Source organism: Salmo salar, chromosome ssa13 (assembly GCF_905237065.1).
Source record: "Salmo salar chromosome ssa13, Ssal_v3.1, whole genome shotgun sequence".
In the NCBI taxonomy this organism is placed as follows: Eukaryota; Metazoa; Chordata; class Actinopteri; order Salmoniformes; family Salmonidae; genus Salmo; species Salmo salar.
The window spans coordinates 104,451,192-104,471,246 of record NC_059454.1 but is presented as its reverse complement, the minus strand read 5'-3'; the positions used below and the strand labels follow the sequence as shown (position 1 = coordinate 104,471,246).

Genomic DNA, 20,055 nt, shown 5'->3' with positions numbered 1-20,055 from the left:
AATAGATCAAGAGACTTTGGGTAGACAAGTACTTGCTTAGGGAGGTACAATTCATATGCCCTGGTTCTTCTCACATTTATTTACACATAGTCTCTTTGAATTGTAATTATAAGTAGATTGAGAAACCCTTCATAAATAGATTTGAAGTGAGCCATAAACACGAAACATTTATTCATCAGACATGGCGGCAAATTCAATGAAAAGTTAGTTATATGCACATCTTTAAACTTAGGCTCTGGGCTAATTAAGAAGAAGGCCCACACACTGTTAAAGCTCCCAATTCAACCGCTTTGACTATGTTTATCCAAAACAGATCTTTGTCAAGGAAGGTAAATAAAAACCTGACAAAGATCTGTTTGGGATGGAAACGTTGTCAATAAAGCAGTGTGAGGGCCTTGTTGTTTACAGGCAAATTCAATGACCCATGTCCATGTTTATGCAGTATCTTGTTTTATAAGAAAGTGGAAGCTTTAACACGGAGTCAGACTGTTATTTGAATAAATATAACATTATGTTGAGTGAGCAGCAGCATCACAATACCCGTTCAAAACAGGAAAAAAGTCCAGTTGCTTAATGTCCCTGACCAGAACGGCTGCAAAACTTCCAAAGGATCAGTCGACACAAAGCTGAATTCTGCAGCAGGTACAGTGGCAGCACCTCTAACATGGTCATATTGGAAGGGTGGAGTAGATATCAGTTGGACTTGGCTCACTTCCTTACATTATCTCTAGGGGGCAATCCTGAGACAGACCTCCAGACACAGAGGCTGGCCAGACAAAAACATCCTCTGGAACTCCTTTATCCAGTCTAGCCCGGAGGTCTCATCTGTTTGTGCTACAAAGCCAACTCCTATGGTCATTTGGCATGACAACGACCATAAGTGTTGGCTATGCAGGATCACCCGGCAACGTCCAGTCCTCCATGACTGGACGTATTGATTGTTTTCTAACATGCAAAAATCCTAAAAACAGCAATCAGACAGTCTTCAACTCCTTTTCAGACAATCTTTAACGTTTTTTTTAAAATTCCAGGCCTTCAATACCATGAGTGGCCTCCTATAATATATAGTAAGACAGTCGTCCATCTCTACAGCCCAGTGGCTGGTGGTAGTGTTTGGCCCCTCCTCCTGTATCCTCCATCATCTATTCTTCCTCTTCTCCTTCTTGCTCTTGCCCGTGGCGGGTGCACTGCCACCGTGTGACACGGCTGTAGCGTGTCCCGTTGTCTTCAGGTGGTCAAACAGTTTGTTCCTGGTAGAGAACTCATAGTGACAGGTCACACAGCGCAGGTTCAGCTCCTTCGGGGAGTTAAAAGACAGCAGAATGGTTCATTAATGAACTCATAACAACAAAACACCTGTGGATACTTCTAGAAACAGGCAATTTTGACTCAAATCGATGAGAAATGCATTTAAGTAGCCTTAGACAAGGTAATGAAATCATTGTATTACATTTCAATTAAGGGCACCAAGTTCTGGTTAGTACAAACCCCTCCTGGATTGATTAATCAATTAAGGACCGGTAGCTGTGGCTGGTACAAACCTCTGCACCTCCTTTCTCCACTCCTCCCTGTGGTTGGACATTCTTTTTGCTGTCCTTTCCTCCATTATTCTTCCCCTTAGTCTTTCCAGAGCTGAGAAAGATGTGTTTTAAGTTACAAGTCAGAATGCATGAATATACCTGTATAGTAGATAATGATTATATCAGCACTGCTCTAGCATGGTCCCAAGTCGGTTTTGCCGTCTTGCCAACTCAGGACAGCACAAACTGATCTAGGACCAGGCTAGTGCTTAATCCTAAATACTGTCCATTCCATCCTGTCAGTAGTTTTGATAGACAAACTGATCTAGGACCAGGCTAGTGCTTAATCCTAAATACTGTCCATTCCATCCTGTCAGTAGTTTTGATAGAAGATGGTGGCAGGTCAGGTCACCTCTTTGGTTCTGTGGCTGTGAGGTCTTCCTCCGCAGCTGCCTGCTGGGGCTCCGAGGCAGGCTGGGGGTCCTCTGCCTCACCGCTGGTCTGTGTTGATAGAGGGCTCTCTGGGATATTGTCTGTGGGGGTGGATGTGGGCTCTGGGGCCACGCCCTTCCCTACTACCTCCTCTGTGGGGCTCCGCCCATTTTGCTGTTGTCTCTTTTTCTTCTTCTGCTTTTTAGACAGCCTAGACGTTAAAATGACGTTAAAATGACGGTTAAAATGACGTTAAAATGACGTTGTTAAATGACGTTGTTCAAATGACGTTGTTCAAATGACGTTGTTCATCTACCACTGTTTACACAGTGTACAAAACATTAAGAACACCTGCTCTTTCCATGACAGACAGCCCAGGTGAAAGCCATGATCCCTTATTGATGTCACTAGTTAAATCCACTTCAAAATCAGTGTAGATGAAGGGGAGGAGACAGTTTAAGCTAACATATGGAATTGTTTTAAGATGGTCACACGGATCCTTTAGCCATTTTAGGACCCTTAAAAAAAAAAAAGGTTAAAAGAAATGATTGCAGGAAACATTGAATTTGGCCTTACTGACATTAGCTCATAGAAACTCGATTGAATTAGAGCTTCATACATGGATAAACAGATGGTCCCCAAAAACAAAGTATCCGTTTTATATCCGAGAGATAAGATAGCTTAGTGTCGACAATAAGTTTCCTTATCTATCTCCATATATACTTCCATTCATTTTTAACTGGTGCCCAGCTAGTTTCAGACTAATCTCGAGAGGCTTGTGGGGATCCTGGAGCTCAACATGTGCATTTTGCTCTAGGATGCCCACATGAACGTGTTTGTGACACACTCCCCTTTCCATAGAGGGGTCATATTAGCATGTAGGCCAAACTGTTGGGACGATACAGACAGAAGTGGAGGGCGTAGAGCAAAACTGAGAACACCGTGTTCGTGAGAGTCATCTTTCCACATTTTGTACGACAAATCATTCGGACACTACAGACATCATGGTCTGACAAACACTGCTCCACCCTAGATGCCGAAGGGCAACATCGGCATTTGAGACGCAGCCCAAATATCCATCTTAAAAATCCCCATCAATGCGTGTCAGTTTTTGACTTTGTTCCTAATGTTTTGTACACAATTTTATAATGGCAAATTGTCCAATGACAAGAGTAACATCCAGGTAGTTTCTCATATTTTGGATGGAGAAAATATATCTTTGAACTTACTTTTGTCTTGGTGCTTCTTCTAGTTCTTCATCCTCCTCCTCCTCCTCATCCTTCAGACCGAGGGTCTCATCCTCTTCTTCCAGTTGTTGCCGTAGTAATACCACCATCTCTCTATGTTTCTTTGATTTCTCATGATTCTTCATTCTGTGCAAAAAAATAACATGTTTTAATGATGAACTGAACTCAGTCTTCCCTCAGGTAAACCGGGTTGTGTTCATTCGGCACCAAAAGGAAGAAAACTGACCGGGACGACCTGGATTTGACCAGTAAGAAATGTTCATTTCGTTTTCCAATGCAGACTGTTTTGCAACATTTTCCATTGTGTGCCCTAATGAACACGACCTCACTACTTACGCTTTGTCTGATTTGAAGGATTTGTCACATGCAGGGCAGTACAGGTCATCATAATAGTCATCCAGGAGTTCCTCGGTCTCATCTTTCTGTTCATCTGTGGAGAACAGTTGTTACATGGAGACTGTTGTCGTGTATGAGAAGAACAACCACACATGAACCAATGTAAAACGCTTTGAGATCTGGTGGTAAAAGAACACACCCCACAGTTAAATGTGACATGACACACTGCTATAAATGAAATCCATTCTTGTCATTACTACTCACGCAGAAGCTACAGTAGATTAAGATATACCTGCTATTGTATGCAGAAATATCTAGCCCTCCTCAGAGTGAGTTGGTGTTTTCACAGTCTGAGACCGGAGTTACTGACCCCCTCTTCTCTGGTCCTCCTCCTCGCTCTCTGACGCGTCTCCAAACTCCTTTCCGTACTGAGCCTCCATCTGCTGCAGCTCCTTCTCCATCTCAGACATGGCTACCCAGCTCTGCTCCTTGTAATCCTCCGCCAGTCTAGGAGAGGAGACAGCAGTCTGACCCTCTAGACCGCAGTCTGACCCTCTAGACCGCAGTCTGACCCTCTAGACCGCAGTCTGACCCTCTAGACCGCAGTCTGACCCTCTAGACCGCAGTCTGACCCTCTAGCATGTGAGTGGATCAGTTTAAGGTGAGGTTATTTTAACAAGTATAGAGATCAGTGATTCTGTGCAGTCCAACTGCAACGTAGTCAGCAACACTCGCTTGGCCTGTAAAAGCTTCTGTTTGTTAGAGGGGCATATGTTCTACATATCATATTTCTATGTGAACTCACTTGGCCTGGGACAGCTTTTGCTTGCGTCGTAGCTCCTCCACTTTCTTGGCCTTCTCAGTGTTCTGCTCCTCCACCAGCTTCTTGTGGGCCTGCACCCTCTTGTCACGCTTACGCACAAACGCCACCAGTTGGCGCACTAGCTCGCTGCGCTCCTTCCTGGCCTTGTCTCGGACCTTAGAAGAAGAATACTTTATGGTCCATTCAGATCTGTTGTGTTGAAAGAACGGTGCTGGTTCTATATCAAACAGCTCACATATAATCGAAGTCTCACTTCCTAACATTTGTGAGCATAACAACAAAACATTCAGTTAGTTTCACCAATCTTCAGTGGCTCATACCACATGTATGAACTACATATGCACTGGCTGAATAGGAACACAGGCACTTAGAATACAATAGCCTCGCTCAAGGACACAACGGCAGGAGCCGAGTGTTCAATTCCATTCCCATTTTTGCTTCGTCCGAGCCCAGGGATTGAGTCAGCAACCTTCTGGCTGCTGGTCCACCTCTCTAAGGCTACTGCCTCACTGTTTGGGGTTTAAAGGCCAAAAAGAAAACAGCAGTACCTTCTTGTTCTCCTTCTCCATGGCCCTCTTCTCCCAGCGGTTGGAGGCCTGCCTCGTGTCATAGTCCTCCTTCCAAGCAAACTTCTTCCGGGTGCAGAAGCTCTGCCAGTAGGCGTAGAAGAGGTGAACCTGGGAGAGGAGGAAGCAGAGAGCTATACACAATGACTAGAGCTCAGGGAGCAGAGAGGTAGGTACAGTACAGGCGATGGTTATAGGCTTTAGTGTGGAGCTGCTAAACCATTGGGAAACTACAGCCCTTGAAGGATTTCTATTTCATCTGTGCGGCCGTCGGTTGAATTTCGATATCTCAATGTGGACCTCGAGCCAAAAACTTTGCCTATAGACAGACAGACTCCAGTTCATAAAACACTATGATAAAAAGTTTGCCTATAGACACAGACAGTGTTTTATGAACTGGAGTCTATGATACAAAGTGAATTAATGTATCTATCATCATCATGACACAATGACTTATGTTGTGATATAACCCAATGTGCAAAATGACCAAATGGTAGAGACCGACCAGACAAATGTTATTTCACAGAAATCAACTCTGTCTATAGAACCATTCTGAGATGAAGCGAGAGCCCAGGATGGAATACAGTAACCATGCTGAAGCAAAGCCAGAACTAACGCTACAGACACTGTTACGGCCCATGACTCTATTCACGCCACAACACTATCAGCATTGGTCACAGACTGAACAAAGGTAGAGGAAGTTTGTGCACCTTTCTGTCTGTGTGTGTGTATACATCTCTGTGTGTGTGTGTGTGTGTGTGTATCTGTGTGTGTGTGTGTCTGTGTGTGTGCGTGTGTGTTTAACAAGGGCAAACGTTACCGTGTCATAGTCACTCTGAGAGTCTCCAAACGAAGGGAACTCATCTTCCTCCTCGTCCTCCTCTTTACTGTGATCCATCTCTTCTGTAGTTATGGACTCAAACAGGTTCCTGTACACTGTGTAGAAACCCTGAGAAAAGGAGAGGGGAAACCGCTTTTTACCTGCTTGTCCCATTGAAAAACAGGGAGACCTAAAAGGATTGGATCCTCTATACAGCGAACAAATCCACATTTTCTCCACAGCAAACACTACACTGTAACAATAATTATTATACTGTTATACACATGTGTTGTTACATTTCTACATCCACACAGTGAGACATGCTAGTACACGCTGTGACCTGGGAGGCCGAGTGTGGATTATTATGTCAGAGCACCACTCTGCAGCCCTCTGCTGGTACAAAGTAACACTACTCTACAGCCCTCTGCTGGTACAAAGTAACACTACTCTGCAGCCCTCTGCTGGTACAAAGTAACACTACTCTGCAGCCCTCTGCTGGTACAAAGTAACACCACTCTGCAGCCCTCTGCTGGTACAAAGTAACACCACTCTGCAGCCCTCTGCTGGTACAAAGTAACACCACTCTGCAGCCCTCTGCTGGTACAAAGTAACACCACTCTGCAGCCCTCTGCTGGTACAAAGTAACACCACTCTGCAGCCCTCTGCTGGTACAAAGTAACACCACTCTGCAGCCCTCTGCTGGTACAAAGTAACACCACTCTGCAGCCCTCTGCTGGTACAAAGTAACACCACTCTGCAGCCCTCTGCTGGTACAAAGTAACACCACTCTGCAGCCCTCTGCTGGTACAAAGTAACACCACTCTGCAGCCCTCTGCTGGTACAAAGTAACACTACTCTGCAGCCCTCTGCTGGTACAAAGTAACACTACTCTGCAGCCCTCTGCTGGTACAAAGTAACACTACTCTGCAGCCCTCTGCTGGTACAAAGTAACAGGGATGGGCAACTAATGGGGTTGGGGTCCACAAAGAATCTGAACTTACTAGGGGATGCAGTTGCTCCCCCTGACAGAGATGCTTCCTCCCTGACTGTCACACTCACCTCCTCATCATCCCCGTAACCAGAATAACAGGTGACAGTGAAGAACTGGACAAGGTCAACACTTTCATCAGCATACTCCCCGCTGACCCCACCTTTAAGAAGAGCCTCTCTGTGGTTATCATACCTGGAGACAGGAGTCGAGAGGCGGAAAGCACAGTATTAGCATTACTATAGCTCGACTCTTCCTAAATGAGTGTTTCCCCAATTCCTTGTATTCTCTCCTCCTTAAAATGCATTGGAGGAGAATGTGCAAGGGCTAGAACCTTGGACCATCTTTGTCAAGGAGACGAGGAGGGACAATGCAAGGAATCAAGGAAAGACAAAGATCTGTTCTGGTCACTAATATTAACTTATTTCCATACAAAGTCCTGGCCTTAAAATGTTAGATCTCATAAAGGAAGAACTTCCAGCACACTCATCATCTTGGACACTCCAAACAATTGAATGGATCTCACACCAACATCTCAGTCAAAAGACCTTTACTACTTTGGATAATGAGGATGAAGTTGTTTCTCACCATGCTCTCTCCTGTGGGTCGCTCAGGACTTCATAGGCTGCCTGGATCAGTTTGAACTGCTCAGCTGCCTCATCTGCGTTGTCCAAGTTCTTATCTGGAAATGGAATTAAGATGTTCAACAAATAATACATTTAGAAGATACAAACATATTTTTAGTGAAGAGAGAACGTCCATGACACCAGTGCAAAAGCAGTGCGAACTAACTGGTGGTAGTTAGCTAGCAGTAACGTTAGTTATCTAGTTCTACTTGTCAGTCTCCCACACTGATTACAGTTTAGCTAGCAATGGGGTCACTGGACGTGGCCTCTCTGATCAGTGAGCTAACAGCTAACGTCAGCTGGCTAATGTAGCTAGCAAGTTAAATACACGGTAACAACGTTTACTGTACCTGGATGCCATCTCAGGGCTAATTTCCGATATACCTTCTTCATATCATCATCAGTCGCGTCCCTTTTGACACCCAACACCTCGTAATGACACTTCATTTTGAGTTGAGCTGGTTCAGCTAGCTGAAATCCACACGATTTGGCCTGTTGCTAATCTTAGCTAGCTAAAAGGCTAAGCTAACAGCCTTCTCTGTCCTCAAAATAGGACAACTCAGTACAACAGTAACCGAAAGTTATGAATAACAGTGGACAGATCTACAGATAAATGTAATATTCATTCTAGTTAAAAATGCATAGTCTGTCCTTGTATCTCAGCTTGAAAAATACCGGACATCGTGGACCCGCTTCAATACTGCCAGGGACTACGCGCTTAAATATGACGTAATTTATCATGGACAGTCTTTTCGTAAAGAAAAAGGTCAAAAAGAAAATTGTTGTAAGCTTGATTTCTGTTGATTGTGAATATGACCAAAAAATTGGTGTGGAACTGACAGCAACAATTCTTAACATTTTAAATCCAGCTTTTGCTTGGTGTGCTTATTTGGATACCCATTAGCTTTGGCAGAGGAAGCAGCTTTTCTTCCTGGGGTCCACAAAAAACATGACAAGTAACAAAACACTGATAGACAAGGACAGTCACGCAAATTATGTGTGTGTGTGGTGTGTCTCCTCACAGACAGTCGCAGCCTTTCCATGAGATGTTTTTAAAAAAAAATTAAGTTAATTTTGCTGTTTGCTTGAGTAACTGGAGATGGGAGTTCCATGTAATCATGTCTCTGTATAATACTGTGGGTTTTTTTAACCTTTTTTTTTTAACTAGACAAGTCAATTAATAAGAACAAATTCTTATTTTCAATGACAGCCTAGGAACAGTGGGTTAACTGCCTTGTTCAGGGGCAGAACAACAGATTTTTACCTAGTCAGCTCAGGGATTCAATCTAGCAACCTTTTGCTTCCTAGTCCAATGCTCTAACTAGTAGACTACCTGCCACCCCCTCTAGACAGACTGAAATGTAGGTGTTGCAGTGAATTCGTTTTGGACTTGGGGAATGTGAAGAGACCCCTGGTGGCATGTCTTGTTGGGTATGTCTGGGTGTCTGAGCTGAATGTTTATGCAGACAATCTGGATTTTTCATTACACTAATACTTCTCAAAAACTAGAAGAGAAGCAATTAATCTCTCGTCAAGCCTCAACCAGGAAAGACAGGCATGCATGTGTAACCGATGTGAAATGGCTAGTTAGTTAGCGGTGGCGCGCGCTAATAGCGTTTCAATCAGTGACGTCACCCGCTCTGAGACTTGAAGTAGGGTTTCCCCTTGCGTTGCAAGGGCCGCGGCTTTTGTGGCGCGATGGGTAACGATGCTTCGTGGGGTGTCAGTTGTTGATGTGTGCAAGGGTCCCTGGTTAGAGCCCGGTTTGGGGCGAAGAGAGGGACGGAACCTACACTGTTACACATGTTGTTCATGTTAGTTCGTTATGTGCAATCAAGGCTGCTCTGTTCTGAGCCAGCTGCAGCTTTGCTAGGTCTTTCTTTGCTGCACTTGACCATATTACCAGACAGTAATCAAGATGGGACAAGACCAGAGGCTGAACAACTAATACAGTTCATTTTTCGGTAAAAAACACAGAAAATATTTTATAAACAACAACTTTGTCAATATGACTTGACCATGATAATTGACCGTCCAATGTTATATCTAGGAGTTTATCTTCCTCAACACTCACGCCCTTTATAAACAACTCCAGTTGAGGTTTAGGTCCAAATATAATGCTTTTAGTTGTAGATGTTTTAAAGACCAGTTTATTATGAATCACCCATTCTGATACTGACTGTAACTCCTTATTTAGAATTTCAGTGAGGTCACTGGCTTTGGGTCCGACATGTGTAGAATCAACCACATACAGTGCATTCGGAAAGTATTCAGACCCCTTCACCTTTTCCACATTTTGTTATGTTACAGCCTTATTCTAAGGATCAGCATGGCGGCAGGTAGCCTAGCGGTTCGAGTGTTGGGCCAGTAACCGAAAGGTTGCTAGATCGAATCCCCGAGCTCACAAGGTAAAAATCTGTCGTTCTGCCCCTGAACAAGGCAGTTAACCCACTGATCTTAGGCCGTCATTGTAAATAAGAATTTGTTCTTAACTGACTTGCCTGTTTGAATAAATTCGAAAATGGTTTCAATATTTATTCACATCAATCTACACACAATACCCCATAATGACAAAATATATATTTTTTATATTTGCACATTCATTATTTTTTTAATTTTTTTATTATTTACTTAAAAGTTCAGATCCTTTGCTATGAAAACCAAGCCATGAGGTCAAAGAAATTGTCCGTAGACCGCCGAGACATGATTGTGTCGAGGTACATATCTGGGGAAGGGTACCAAAAAATGTGTGCAGCATTGAAGGTCCCCAAGAACACAGTGGCCTCAATCATTCTGAAATGGAAGAAGTTTGGTACCACCAAAACTCTTCCTAGAGCTGGCCGCCCGGCCAAACTGGGCAATCAGGGGAGAAGGGTCAGGGGAGAATGGTCACTCTGACAGAGCTCCAGAGTTCCTCTGTGGAGATGGGAGAACTTTCAGAAGGACAACTCTGCAGCACTCCACAAATCAGGCCTTTATGGTAGTGGCCAGACGAGAGCCACTCCTCAGTAAAAAGGACATGACAGCCCGCTTGGAGTTTGCCAAAATGCACCTAAAGGACTCTCAGACCATGAGAAACAAGATTCTCTGGTCTGATGAAATCAAGATTGAACTCTTTGGCCTGAATGCCAAGCGTCACGTCTGGAGGAAACCTGGCACCTAAAGGACTCTCAGACCATCAGAAACAACATTCTCTGGTCTGATAAAAGCAACATTGAACTCTGGCCTGAATGCCAAACGTCACATCTGGAGGAAACCTGGCACCATCACTACGGTGTATCATGCTGTGGGGATGTTTTTAAGCTGTAGGGACTGGGAGACTGGTCAGGATCGAGGGAAAGATAAATGTAGAAAGTACAGAGATCCTTGATGAAAACCTGCTCCAGAGCACTCAGGTACTCAGACCGGGGTGAAGGTTCACCTTCCAACAGGACAACGACCCTAAGCATACATAGTATATATAGTACTGAGCCAAGATAATGCAGGAGTGGCTTTCAGGACAAGTCTCAATGTCCTTGAGTGGCCCAACCAGAGGCCAGACTTGAACTCGATTGAACATCTCTGGAGACCTGAAAATAGCTGTCCAGCGACGCTCCCCATCCAACCTGACAGAGCTTGGGAGGATCTGCAGAGAAGAATGGGAGAAACTCCCCAAATACAGGTGTGCCAAGCCTGAAGACTCAAGGCTGTAATCGTTGCCAAAGGTGCTTCAACAAAGTACTAAGTAAAGGGTCTGAATACTTATCTAAACGCGATATTTCAGTTTTTGCTTTGTCATTATGGGGTATTGTGTGTAGATTGATGAAGGGGGTCAATTGAATCAATTTTAGAATAAGGCTGTAACGTAACAAAATGTGGAAAAAGTCAAGGGGTCTGAACACTTTCCGAATGCACTTTACATTAATTCTAGCTTTGTGTAAGTAATTTGTAAAAATGTCAACTCGAGAAAAGTAACAGCCAAGGGACACCGCACTGTACGCATCTGATGTTGGAGAAGCTTTCACTGAAAAACACTAGGTTCTATTGGCTAAATAACTCTCCATGTGATTGATAAAGCTAAGCAAGTGAGTTTCTTCAATAAAGAAATGTATGCTCAAAGGCTGCATTCAAATCTAACAATACAGCTCCAACTATCTTAATATGCATTTCTTTTAACCAATCATCTTAAGTCTGAGTCAGTGCAGTACAAGTTCAGTGCCCTTCTCTATATGAATGCTGAAAGTTAGTTAACTTCGCTGAAAAACAGCCTTACATTTGGTCCATTTTTTTCAGTTTACTAAGAACAGGGAGCAAACTGAATGGGTGGCTGTTCGAGCCAGCAAAGGGTGCTTAACTATTTTTAGGCAGTGGAATGACTAGCTTCCTTCTATGCCTGTGGACACACTCCTTTAGGCTTTGGTGAAAGATAGCGCACAGAGGTGGCAACATCTCTGTTAAGTGTTTTGACATGGATATAACTATATTAGATTTGCAATCAATATTGACAAGGCTGGTCAAGTTACTAACGCAGGTATCAAGTGAAATGAGGCCCAGTCATCGGTAAATCAAACTGACAACTTCAGGAATGAACAGGAGAAATAAACACTAAATCGAGACTTTAAAAAAATGTCAAAAGATGTTTATTTCATAACTATAAGAAAAGCTGGAGCATAACAGAAGTTACAAAACTGCTTTAGTACTTTATATGCAGCTGAAACAAAAAGTTCAACACAAATGACATATTCTGAGATGGTCCTTCACAGGCTGCAGACTTGATGGTCAACTCAATCCTCCCAGTTTACGGCCAAACAAATTTCCTAATTTGTCTTTTCCCGATTCCTTCTACATGCATTGGAGAAGATTCTTGGTCACTCCCATCAAACTCCTCGTTTGAGTTTTGAAAATTAAAGACATGGAATTGAGGAAAGACAAATTGACAAAGAAACAATGTAATCACTTTCCAGATGGCTTCTTCTAGAAGACCCAACAAACCAACTAGTCTCTAGCCTAACGCTTCTGCATCCTCTGGCGTTTGAAAGCCTTGTGTTTGTTCTTCTTCACTACTTTAGCTGCAGGAGCCTCCAGCTCAATGTGGACTGGCCTCTCCTCAGCCGGCGTGGCAAACACGTCATCCGTCACGTCCCTGGTCACCACCTCCTTGTTCTCCGTCCTCTTCAGCTTCTGGAGCTCCTTGACCATCTGTTTCTCCCTCATTTTGGAGGCGGTGGCCATGCGGATCACACGCCGGCGCTAAGGGGAGATAGAGACAATGAATTACTCTGGGACAGTGATTAGTTATGGTCTTCCTAGTCTCAATATTAGTGATCAGATGCCCGGTGCTGTGGGGAGGGGAGACAGAACAACAATGAACCAATCTGATCTAGAAAAACGTAACCATAATAATTCAAGACTGCCCATCAACAGTACGCAGTCTCACTAAGTGATCAGCCACCAGTACTGTGGGGGAGAGTTTTAGTTCATTGTTGTTCTATACCTACTGAAGATAAAGGTTTGATCTACCAGTGATGTAGGGAGGGAAGTCCACTAGGAATCAAATGAAATATTACCGTGTTCGGAGACTCGAAGTGTGGGTTCTCGAAGAGTGTGGGGCCGCCGAAGCTCCCCTGGAATATTTTGATGAGGTTCAGGACGAAGCGAGGTCCAATTTCTACCATCGATGCATCTTCCTCAATGATCTGTGGGACACAGAAATAAGTCAAAACATATGTTGCGCTAATAACTTTCGCCATTCAAGAACATTACTTCTCAATCAATCAGGGAGTGTTACAACGCGCTGTTCGAAATGACCAGAGAATATTATACTCCACATACTGTATAATGGAAAGGGGAGCAAGTTAGTTAAACTCACCTGATAGTTTCTGAACCATATCCTGTTGTCTGTTATGGTGAACGTGAAGACATGGTCCACAAAGGGCTGGCTCCTGGGGTGGTACTGGGGAGTTGAAAATGTCTACAAAAACAACGCAAAAACTCACTTCTGAACTGATCACAACGTCACAAGAAAAGCAAAACAACTAATAATGGTAATTGCATTGTAATTTTTGGGACCAAATATTTCTGCGGTAATGATAACGAAACTAACCTGGATAAAGAGCTCCTTCAGCAGTGCATAATGAGGCTCCTTGTCAAATTGCTGTTGGGTTGAAAATAAATAGAAACATGAATTCATTAACTTCTTATGGCTGGGTGGCAGTATTGAGTAGCTTGGATGAATAAGGTGCCCAGAGTAAACTAAGATATGCATATTATTAGTAGATTTGGATAGAAAACACTCTGAAGAAGTTTCTAAAACTGTTTGAATGATGTCTGTGAGTATAACAGAATGCATATGGCAGGCAAAAAGGAGAAAAAAAACCCAACCAGGAAGTGGGAAATCTGAGTTTGTAGTTTTTCAAGTCTTGGCCTATCCAATAGTGTCTGTGGGGTCATATTGCACTTCCTAAGGCTTCCACTAGATGTCAACAGTCTTTAGAACCTTGTTTGAGGCTTCTACTGTGAAGTGGGGGAGAATAAGAGCTGATTGAGTGAGAGATCTGCCAAATGGGCATGAGCTTCAGTCATGCGCACGCCCGTGAGAGGTAGCTGAGTTCCATTGCATTTCTAAAGACAAAGGAATTCTCCGGTTGAAATCTTATTGAAGATTTATGATAAAAACATCCTAAAGATTGATTCTATACATCGTTTGACGTTTCTACGAACTGTAATGGAATTTGAGTTTTCGTCTGACCTGCGCGTCGTGAATTTGGATTTGTGAACTGAAGGCTCGAACAAAAGGGAGGTATTTGGACATAAAGGATGGACTTTATCGAACAAAACAAACATTTGTGGAACTGGGATTCCTGGGAGTGCATTCTGATGAAGATCATCAAAGGTAAGTGAATATTTATAATGCTATTTCTGACTTCTGTTGACTCCAACATGGCGGATGGCTTGTTTTTGTGTCTGAGCGCCGTACTCAGATTATTGCATGGTGTGCTTTTTCGGTAAAGCTTTTTTGAAATCTGACACAGCGGTTACATTAAGGAGAAGTTTATCTAAAGTTCCATGCATAACACTTGTATTTTCATCAACATTTATGATGAGTATTTCTGTAAATTGATGTGGCTCTCTGCAAAATCACCGGATGTTTTGAAAGCAAAACATTACTGAACATAACGCACCAATATAAACTGAGGTTTCTGGATATAAATATGAACTTTATTGAACAAAACATACATGTATTGTGCAACATGAAGTCCTATGACTGTCATCTGATGAAGATCAAAGTTTAGTGAATCATTTTCTCTATTTCTGCTTTTTGTGACTCCTCTCTTTGGCTGGAAAAATGGCTGTGTTTTTCTGACTAGTTGCTGACCTAACATAATCGTTTAGTGTGCTTTCGTAGTAAAGCCTTTTTGAAATCGTCACTGTGGTGAGATTAACAACAAGTTTATCTTTAAAATGGTGTAAAATACTTGTATGTTTGAGGAATTTTAATTATGAGATATCTGTTTGAATTTGGCGCCCTGCACTTTCACTGGCTGTTGTCATATCGATCCCGTTACCGGGATTCCAGCCATAAGAAGTTAAACAGTATCCCCGTACATCTTGATGGTGAGGCCCATATGAATTAGTTTCAAGAGTATTCTGTAACACTATGGGGTGGTGTCCCAGACTCTGATTAGGATATTCTCAAAGTATTTTGCATTTTAATCCAGGACTAGGCATAAAATCTGTGTCTGGGAATCATGTTGCCGTTGACCGAAACTGCAATACTCACAGGATCAAATGACAGCAGTGGTCTGGATCCCTTCAGACAGTTCCCCGTCATTTTGAGTTCGGCGAGTGTGTGGACTACCGGAAGAGTAAAAAATGATGAAGCTGTAGCCCGTGGTCATTATTCTATTCCATCATAGTCATTCAGCAGACGCTCTTATCCAGAGCAATTAGGGTTTAAGTGCCTCAACTCAGGGATTATGCTCTTAACCACTAGGCTACCTGCCGCTATTTGATACCAACAGCTGTTTAACCACTGTTACTTGATTGTGACAAATGCAAAATGTAGTCAATTCATGTCATTTCACACAAACTCGGGCGATGACACTCACCATTCTGAACCAAGAACTTTGCAGATGGTCCGTGGGGAACATTTGCAACCCTATAAAAAAAGTGACTGAAATCATTAGGTTTTAAAGGTGACGTTTCCATAGACATGTCAAGTGACAGGAAGCCATGTCAGGGGAAAGGAATATAATGCTTTTGTGTGTGTTGCTGAGAGGATTTGTTGTTAACTTTGACACTCACCACATATAGAGATCCTGCTTCTTCTTTGCTTCAAAGAATATGCATTTGTTGCAGTTCTTGATTTCACACACCTCGTTTATGACGAAGAGTTTGTCCTTTCTGTCCATTTTTGTGTCTGTAAGAGTAAGGTCAAGTCTCCTGGGTTATAGCCAACTACATATATTGATCAATATCACCAAACCACTGAAATAAGAAAATACAAACATGTAAAACGGAACAAACTGAAGCAGTATTTGGGCAGGGGAGATTAATATGATGTATTCTGTAGGCCAGTTAGCTTCATTTCCCCCATTAGACAGCTCTGCAAGCATCATGTCAAAATATGTTCGTTTCTCACCAAATATGGAGTTTAGCAGAGCAACTGTCATCATTTACTAACGTCACACCCCGGTATGCAAAATCCCAAATTGGTCTTAATAATAAAAAATAAAAAGTAGAAGCAAACCGAAAACATTTGTCTGGAAAGAAGCTAGCGTTTTTGACCAAGTATGCATGAGCCAAATCCACCTCACTCATTACTGCCACGCACAGGTTGGCTTAGCCTTTGATCATGACCTCAGTTCCATTGCACATAAGTCAGTGAACAAAAGAGTCTTCTGTACGGGGGAGTTTTGTTAACCTGTTATGGATAGGGGGCAGTATTTTCACGGCCGGATAAAAAAACGTACCCGATTTAATCTGTTTATTACTCCTGCCCAGAAACTAGAATATGCATATAATTGTTTGATTTGGACAGAAAACACCCTAAAGTTTCTAAAACTGTTTGAATGGCGTCTGTGAGTATAACAGAACTCATATGGCAGGCCAAAACCTGAGAAGATTCCAAACAGAAAGTGCCCTCTCTGACCATTTCTTGGCCTTCTTTAGCCTCTTTATTGAAAACAGAGGATCTCTGCTGTAACGTGACACTTTCTAAGGCTCCCATAGGCTCTCAGAAGGCGCCAGAACGTTGAATGATGACTTTGCAGTCTCTGGCTGAAAAACAGTAGCGCATTTGGATAGTGGTCGATCTGAGAACAATGAGACGGGCGTGCACGTGAAGAGTCCATTTTACATTTTCAGTCTTTGAACGAAAACAACGACTCCCGGTCGGAATATTATCGCTATTTTATGAGAAAAATCGCATAAAAGTTGATTTTAAACAGCGTTTGACATGCTTCGAAGTACAGCAATGGAATATTTAGATTTTTTTTGTCACGATACGCGCGTCACCCTTCGGATAGTGGCTTGAACGCACAAACAAAACGCCGCTATTTGGATATAACTATGGATTATTTGGAACCAAACCAACATTTGTTGTTGAAGTAGAAGTCCTGGGAGTGCATTCTGACGAAGAACAGCAAAGGTAATCTAATTTTTCTTATAGTAAATCTGAGTTTGGTGAGTACCAAACTTGGTGGGTGTCAAAATAGCTAGCCTGTGATGGCCGGGCTATCTACTCAGAATATTGCAAAATGTGCTTTCACCGAAAAGCTATTTTAAAATCGGACACCGCGATTGCATAAAGGAGTTCTGTATCTATAATACTTAAAATAATTATGTTTTTTGTGAACGTTTATCGTGAGTAATTTAGTAAATTCACCGGAAGTGTTCGGTGGGAATGCTAGTTCTGAACGTCACATGCTAATGTAAAAAGCTGTTTTTTGATGTGAATATGAACTTGATTGAACAAAACATGCATGTATTGTATAACATAATGTCCTAGGAGTGTCATCTGATGAAGATCAAAGGTTAGTGCTGCATTTAGCTGTGGTTTTGGTTTTTGTGACATATATGCTTGCTTTGAAAATGGCTGTGTGATTATTTTTGGCAGGGTACTCTCCTGACAATCTAATGGTTTGCTTTCGTTGTAAAGCCTTTTTGAAATCGGACAGTGTGGTTAGATAAAGGAGAGTCTTGTCTTTAAAATGGTGTAAAATAGTCATATGTTTGAAAAATTGAAGTTTTCGGATTTTCGAGGAGCTTGTATTTCGCGCCACGCCCTATCATTGGATATTGGAGTGGTGTTCCGCTAGCGGAACGTCTAGATGTAAGAAGTTAAGAGCCCTGACGTTCAGTCCAAACATTAGCACACATTACATTAAAACTAAAACACACCTTTATAGGGTTAGTGTTCCCACACATCCATATGGCCATGTTACAGAACATGTTTACGGGAGACAGAGGGACCACCTGTGTTAATTTAGCTATCTAGCATGCTCTGAACAACTGTAACGGAAGACGACCACCAAAAATATTGTTGGCTGCAACTGTGATCAAACCGGTTGAAACAGTGTACAGTAAGTGTATATTTAGCATTTGTGAAATTATTTGAAAGTAAAGGGCCTTGTGTTTCTACAACCGCAACGCAATTTGGAATAGATTCACGTTTAGATGGCGTATTTGGCTGCCAGAGCAAGTCTACCTCTGAAGATATTATATAAAGAAGGTCCTTGGACCATACGGTGTAAAGGTAGGCTCCTTAAGAGTACATCAGGCAACGGTCAGCTGATCTAGCAATACAGTGTCCCGAAAGATCATTGATTTTCTAATCTACAACAGTGTATGAACGTCATACCAAACACATTGTTTCAGACGTACTACACACAAGGCAATACTATTTCATGTAAGGAGATTAAGTAGATAACAGTCTACGTTCACACACTGATCTTCCCGAAGAGGGTTCAAAAACAATACATTGATTATTTCCAAACAATAAATGTTTTCGGATACCTGCAAATGTTTTATTTTGATATATTTTTTGGAAGTGTACTGAACAAAAATATAAACTCAATATGTTAAGTGTTGGTCCCATGTTTCATGAGCTGAAATAAAAGATCCCAGAAATATTCCATACTCACAAAAAGCTAATTTCTCTCAAAGGTTGCACACAAACTTTTTACATCCCTGTTAGTAAACATTTCTGCCAAAAATAATGAATCCATCTGACAGGTGTGGCATATCAAGAAGCTGATTAAACAGCGTGATAATTACACTGGTGCACCTTGTGCTGGGGACAATAAAAGGCCAATAAAATGTGCAGTGTTGTCACACAACGCCACAGATGTCTCAAGTTGAGGAAATATGTAATTGGCATGTTGACTGCAGGAATACCCCCCAGAGGTGTTGCCAGATAATTGAATGTTCATTTCTGTACCATAAGCAGCCTCCATTGTTGTTTTAGAGTATTTGGCAGTACGTCTGACCAGCCTCACAACCTCAGACCGCGTGTAACCACACCAGCCCTGGACCTCCACTTCCGACTTCTTCACCTGTGGGATCGTCTCAGACCAGCCATCTGATGAAACTGAGGATTATTTGTGTCTGTAATAAAGGCCTTTTGTTGGGGGGGGGAAACTCATTCTGATTGGTTGAGCATGGCTCCCCAGTGTGTGGTCCTTGCACCTAAGTAGATGGGCCTATGCCCTCCCAGGCCCACCCATGGCTGCTCCCCTTCCCAGTCATGTGAAATCCATAGATTAAGGCCTAATTAATTTATTTCAATTGACTGATTTCCGTATTAACTGTAACTCTGTAAAATCATTGGAATTGTTGCGTTTATATTTTTGTTCAGTATACATACCATGTGTGACCGGAGTCCATATTGTTTGTTGCTCAGCGAAACGCCATATTTGATGAGTAATGAACGTATTTTGACATTATAATGCTTGCAGAGATGTCTACTGGGAAAAATGTATTACATACTGGTACAGCAACAGACCTGCTTTCGTGTGTGGCATCATTGTCCTGAGGTCCTGCATCAGATGTCGTGTTCTGAAGTTGATGCCCCTTGAAGAGAATACAAGAACTCGCTCTTTGTTTTTCCACTTACCCTGGAAATCAAAATCCAATTAATCAACACATTGTTTCATACACGATCTCTACAGTCATGTAACATTACAGTCCATGTTGTTATGTCGTTTTTATACAAGACAAATATGTAACGTTTGCTAGCTAACTTTACAAGTCAACGAAGTGGCTAGCAATTTCATGTTTGACACACACTTACCATTGACACGGGTGCTGGGACGCTGATTTCCTTGTTCTGTTCCATCTCTGTAGTTTGGGGTTCATTTCCATTTTCTACCAATTTAACTTTCTTTGCTTTTCCACCTGGACCCTTTCCTCCACGTTTTCTCTTGAGCGCCGACATTTTGATTTCTGACACGCAGGCTCAGAACCGTAAGAACAGAGCGAGGCAACACGCGGGCGAGCAGGACATTTACAACAGACGCCACCTGGCGACGCGGAGTTGTACTGCGAGAACAGACAACATGCTGCTAGTCGAAAGTGGTAGCGCCAGTTTTACAGTGGTAGAGCCAGTTTTACAGTGGTAGCTTAAGTGGTAGAGCCAGTTTTACAGTGGTAGCTACAGTGGTAGAGCCAGTTTTACAGTGGTAGCTTAAGTGGTAGAGCCAGTTTTACAGTGGTAGCT

The 20,055-nt window shown here is 42.5% G+C and overlaps 2 protein-coding genes across 2 annotated transcripts; both read right to left on the bottom strand.

The window, feature by feature from the left end:
- Nucleotides 1-147: 147 nt before the first annotated feature.
- Nucleotides 148-8,097, bottom strand: dnajc21 (DnaJ heat shock protein family (Hsp40) member C21). The gene is made up of 12 exons (XM_014138870.2): nt 7,709-8,097; nt 7,321-7,414; nt 6,804-6,927; nt 5,745-5,873; nt 4,907-5,035; nt 4,341-4,513; nt 3,906-4,042; nt 3,536-3,629; nt 3,182-3,325; nt 1,933-2,163; nt 1,542-1,632; nt 148-1,297 (listed from the first exon to the last, which is right to left on the bottom strand). The coding sequence occupies exons 1-12, from the start codon at nt 7,803-7,805 to the stop codon at nt 1,139-1,141; spliced, it is 1,602 nt and encodes a 533-aa protein (XP_013994345.2). The 5' UTR covers nt 7,806-8,097; the 3' UTR covers nt 148-1,138.
- A 3,862-nt stretch (nt 8,098-11,959) lies between these two features.
- Nucleotides 11,960-19,783, bottom strand: bxdc2 (brix domain containing 2). Its single transcript, NM_001141400.2, is given in 9 exon segments — nt 11,960-12,587; nt 12,905-13,033; nt 13,207-13,308; nt 13,441-13,491; nt 15,118-15,191; nt 15,446-15,495; nt 15,642-15,756; nt 19,342-19,453; nt 19,630-19,783. Coding segments are annotated over 9 exon segments (1,020 nt in total). The 5' UTR covers nt 19,774-19,783; the 3' UTR covers nt 11,960-12,344.
- Between the last annotated feature and the right edge of the window lie 272 nt (nt 19,784-20,055).

Bases quoted from the DNA above. Each gene is read 5' to 3' on its own strand.
- dnajc21 (XM_014138870.2), bottom strand. From the start codon at position 7,805: ATGAAGTGTCATTACGAGGTGTTGGGTGTCAAAAGGGACGCGACTGAT. The intron at 6,928-7,320 runs GTGAGAAACAAC...TCCTGTCTCCAG, and splicing joins GACCCACAGGAGAGAGCATG to GTATGATAACCACAGAGAGG. The intron at 3,630-3,905 runs GTCAGTAACTCC...TGTTCTCCACAG, and splicing joins GGAGGACCAGAGAAGAGGGG to ATGAACAGAAAGATGAGACC.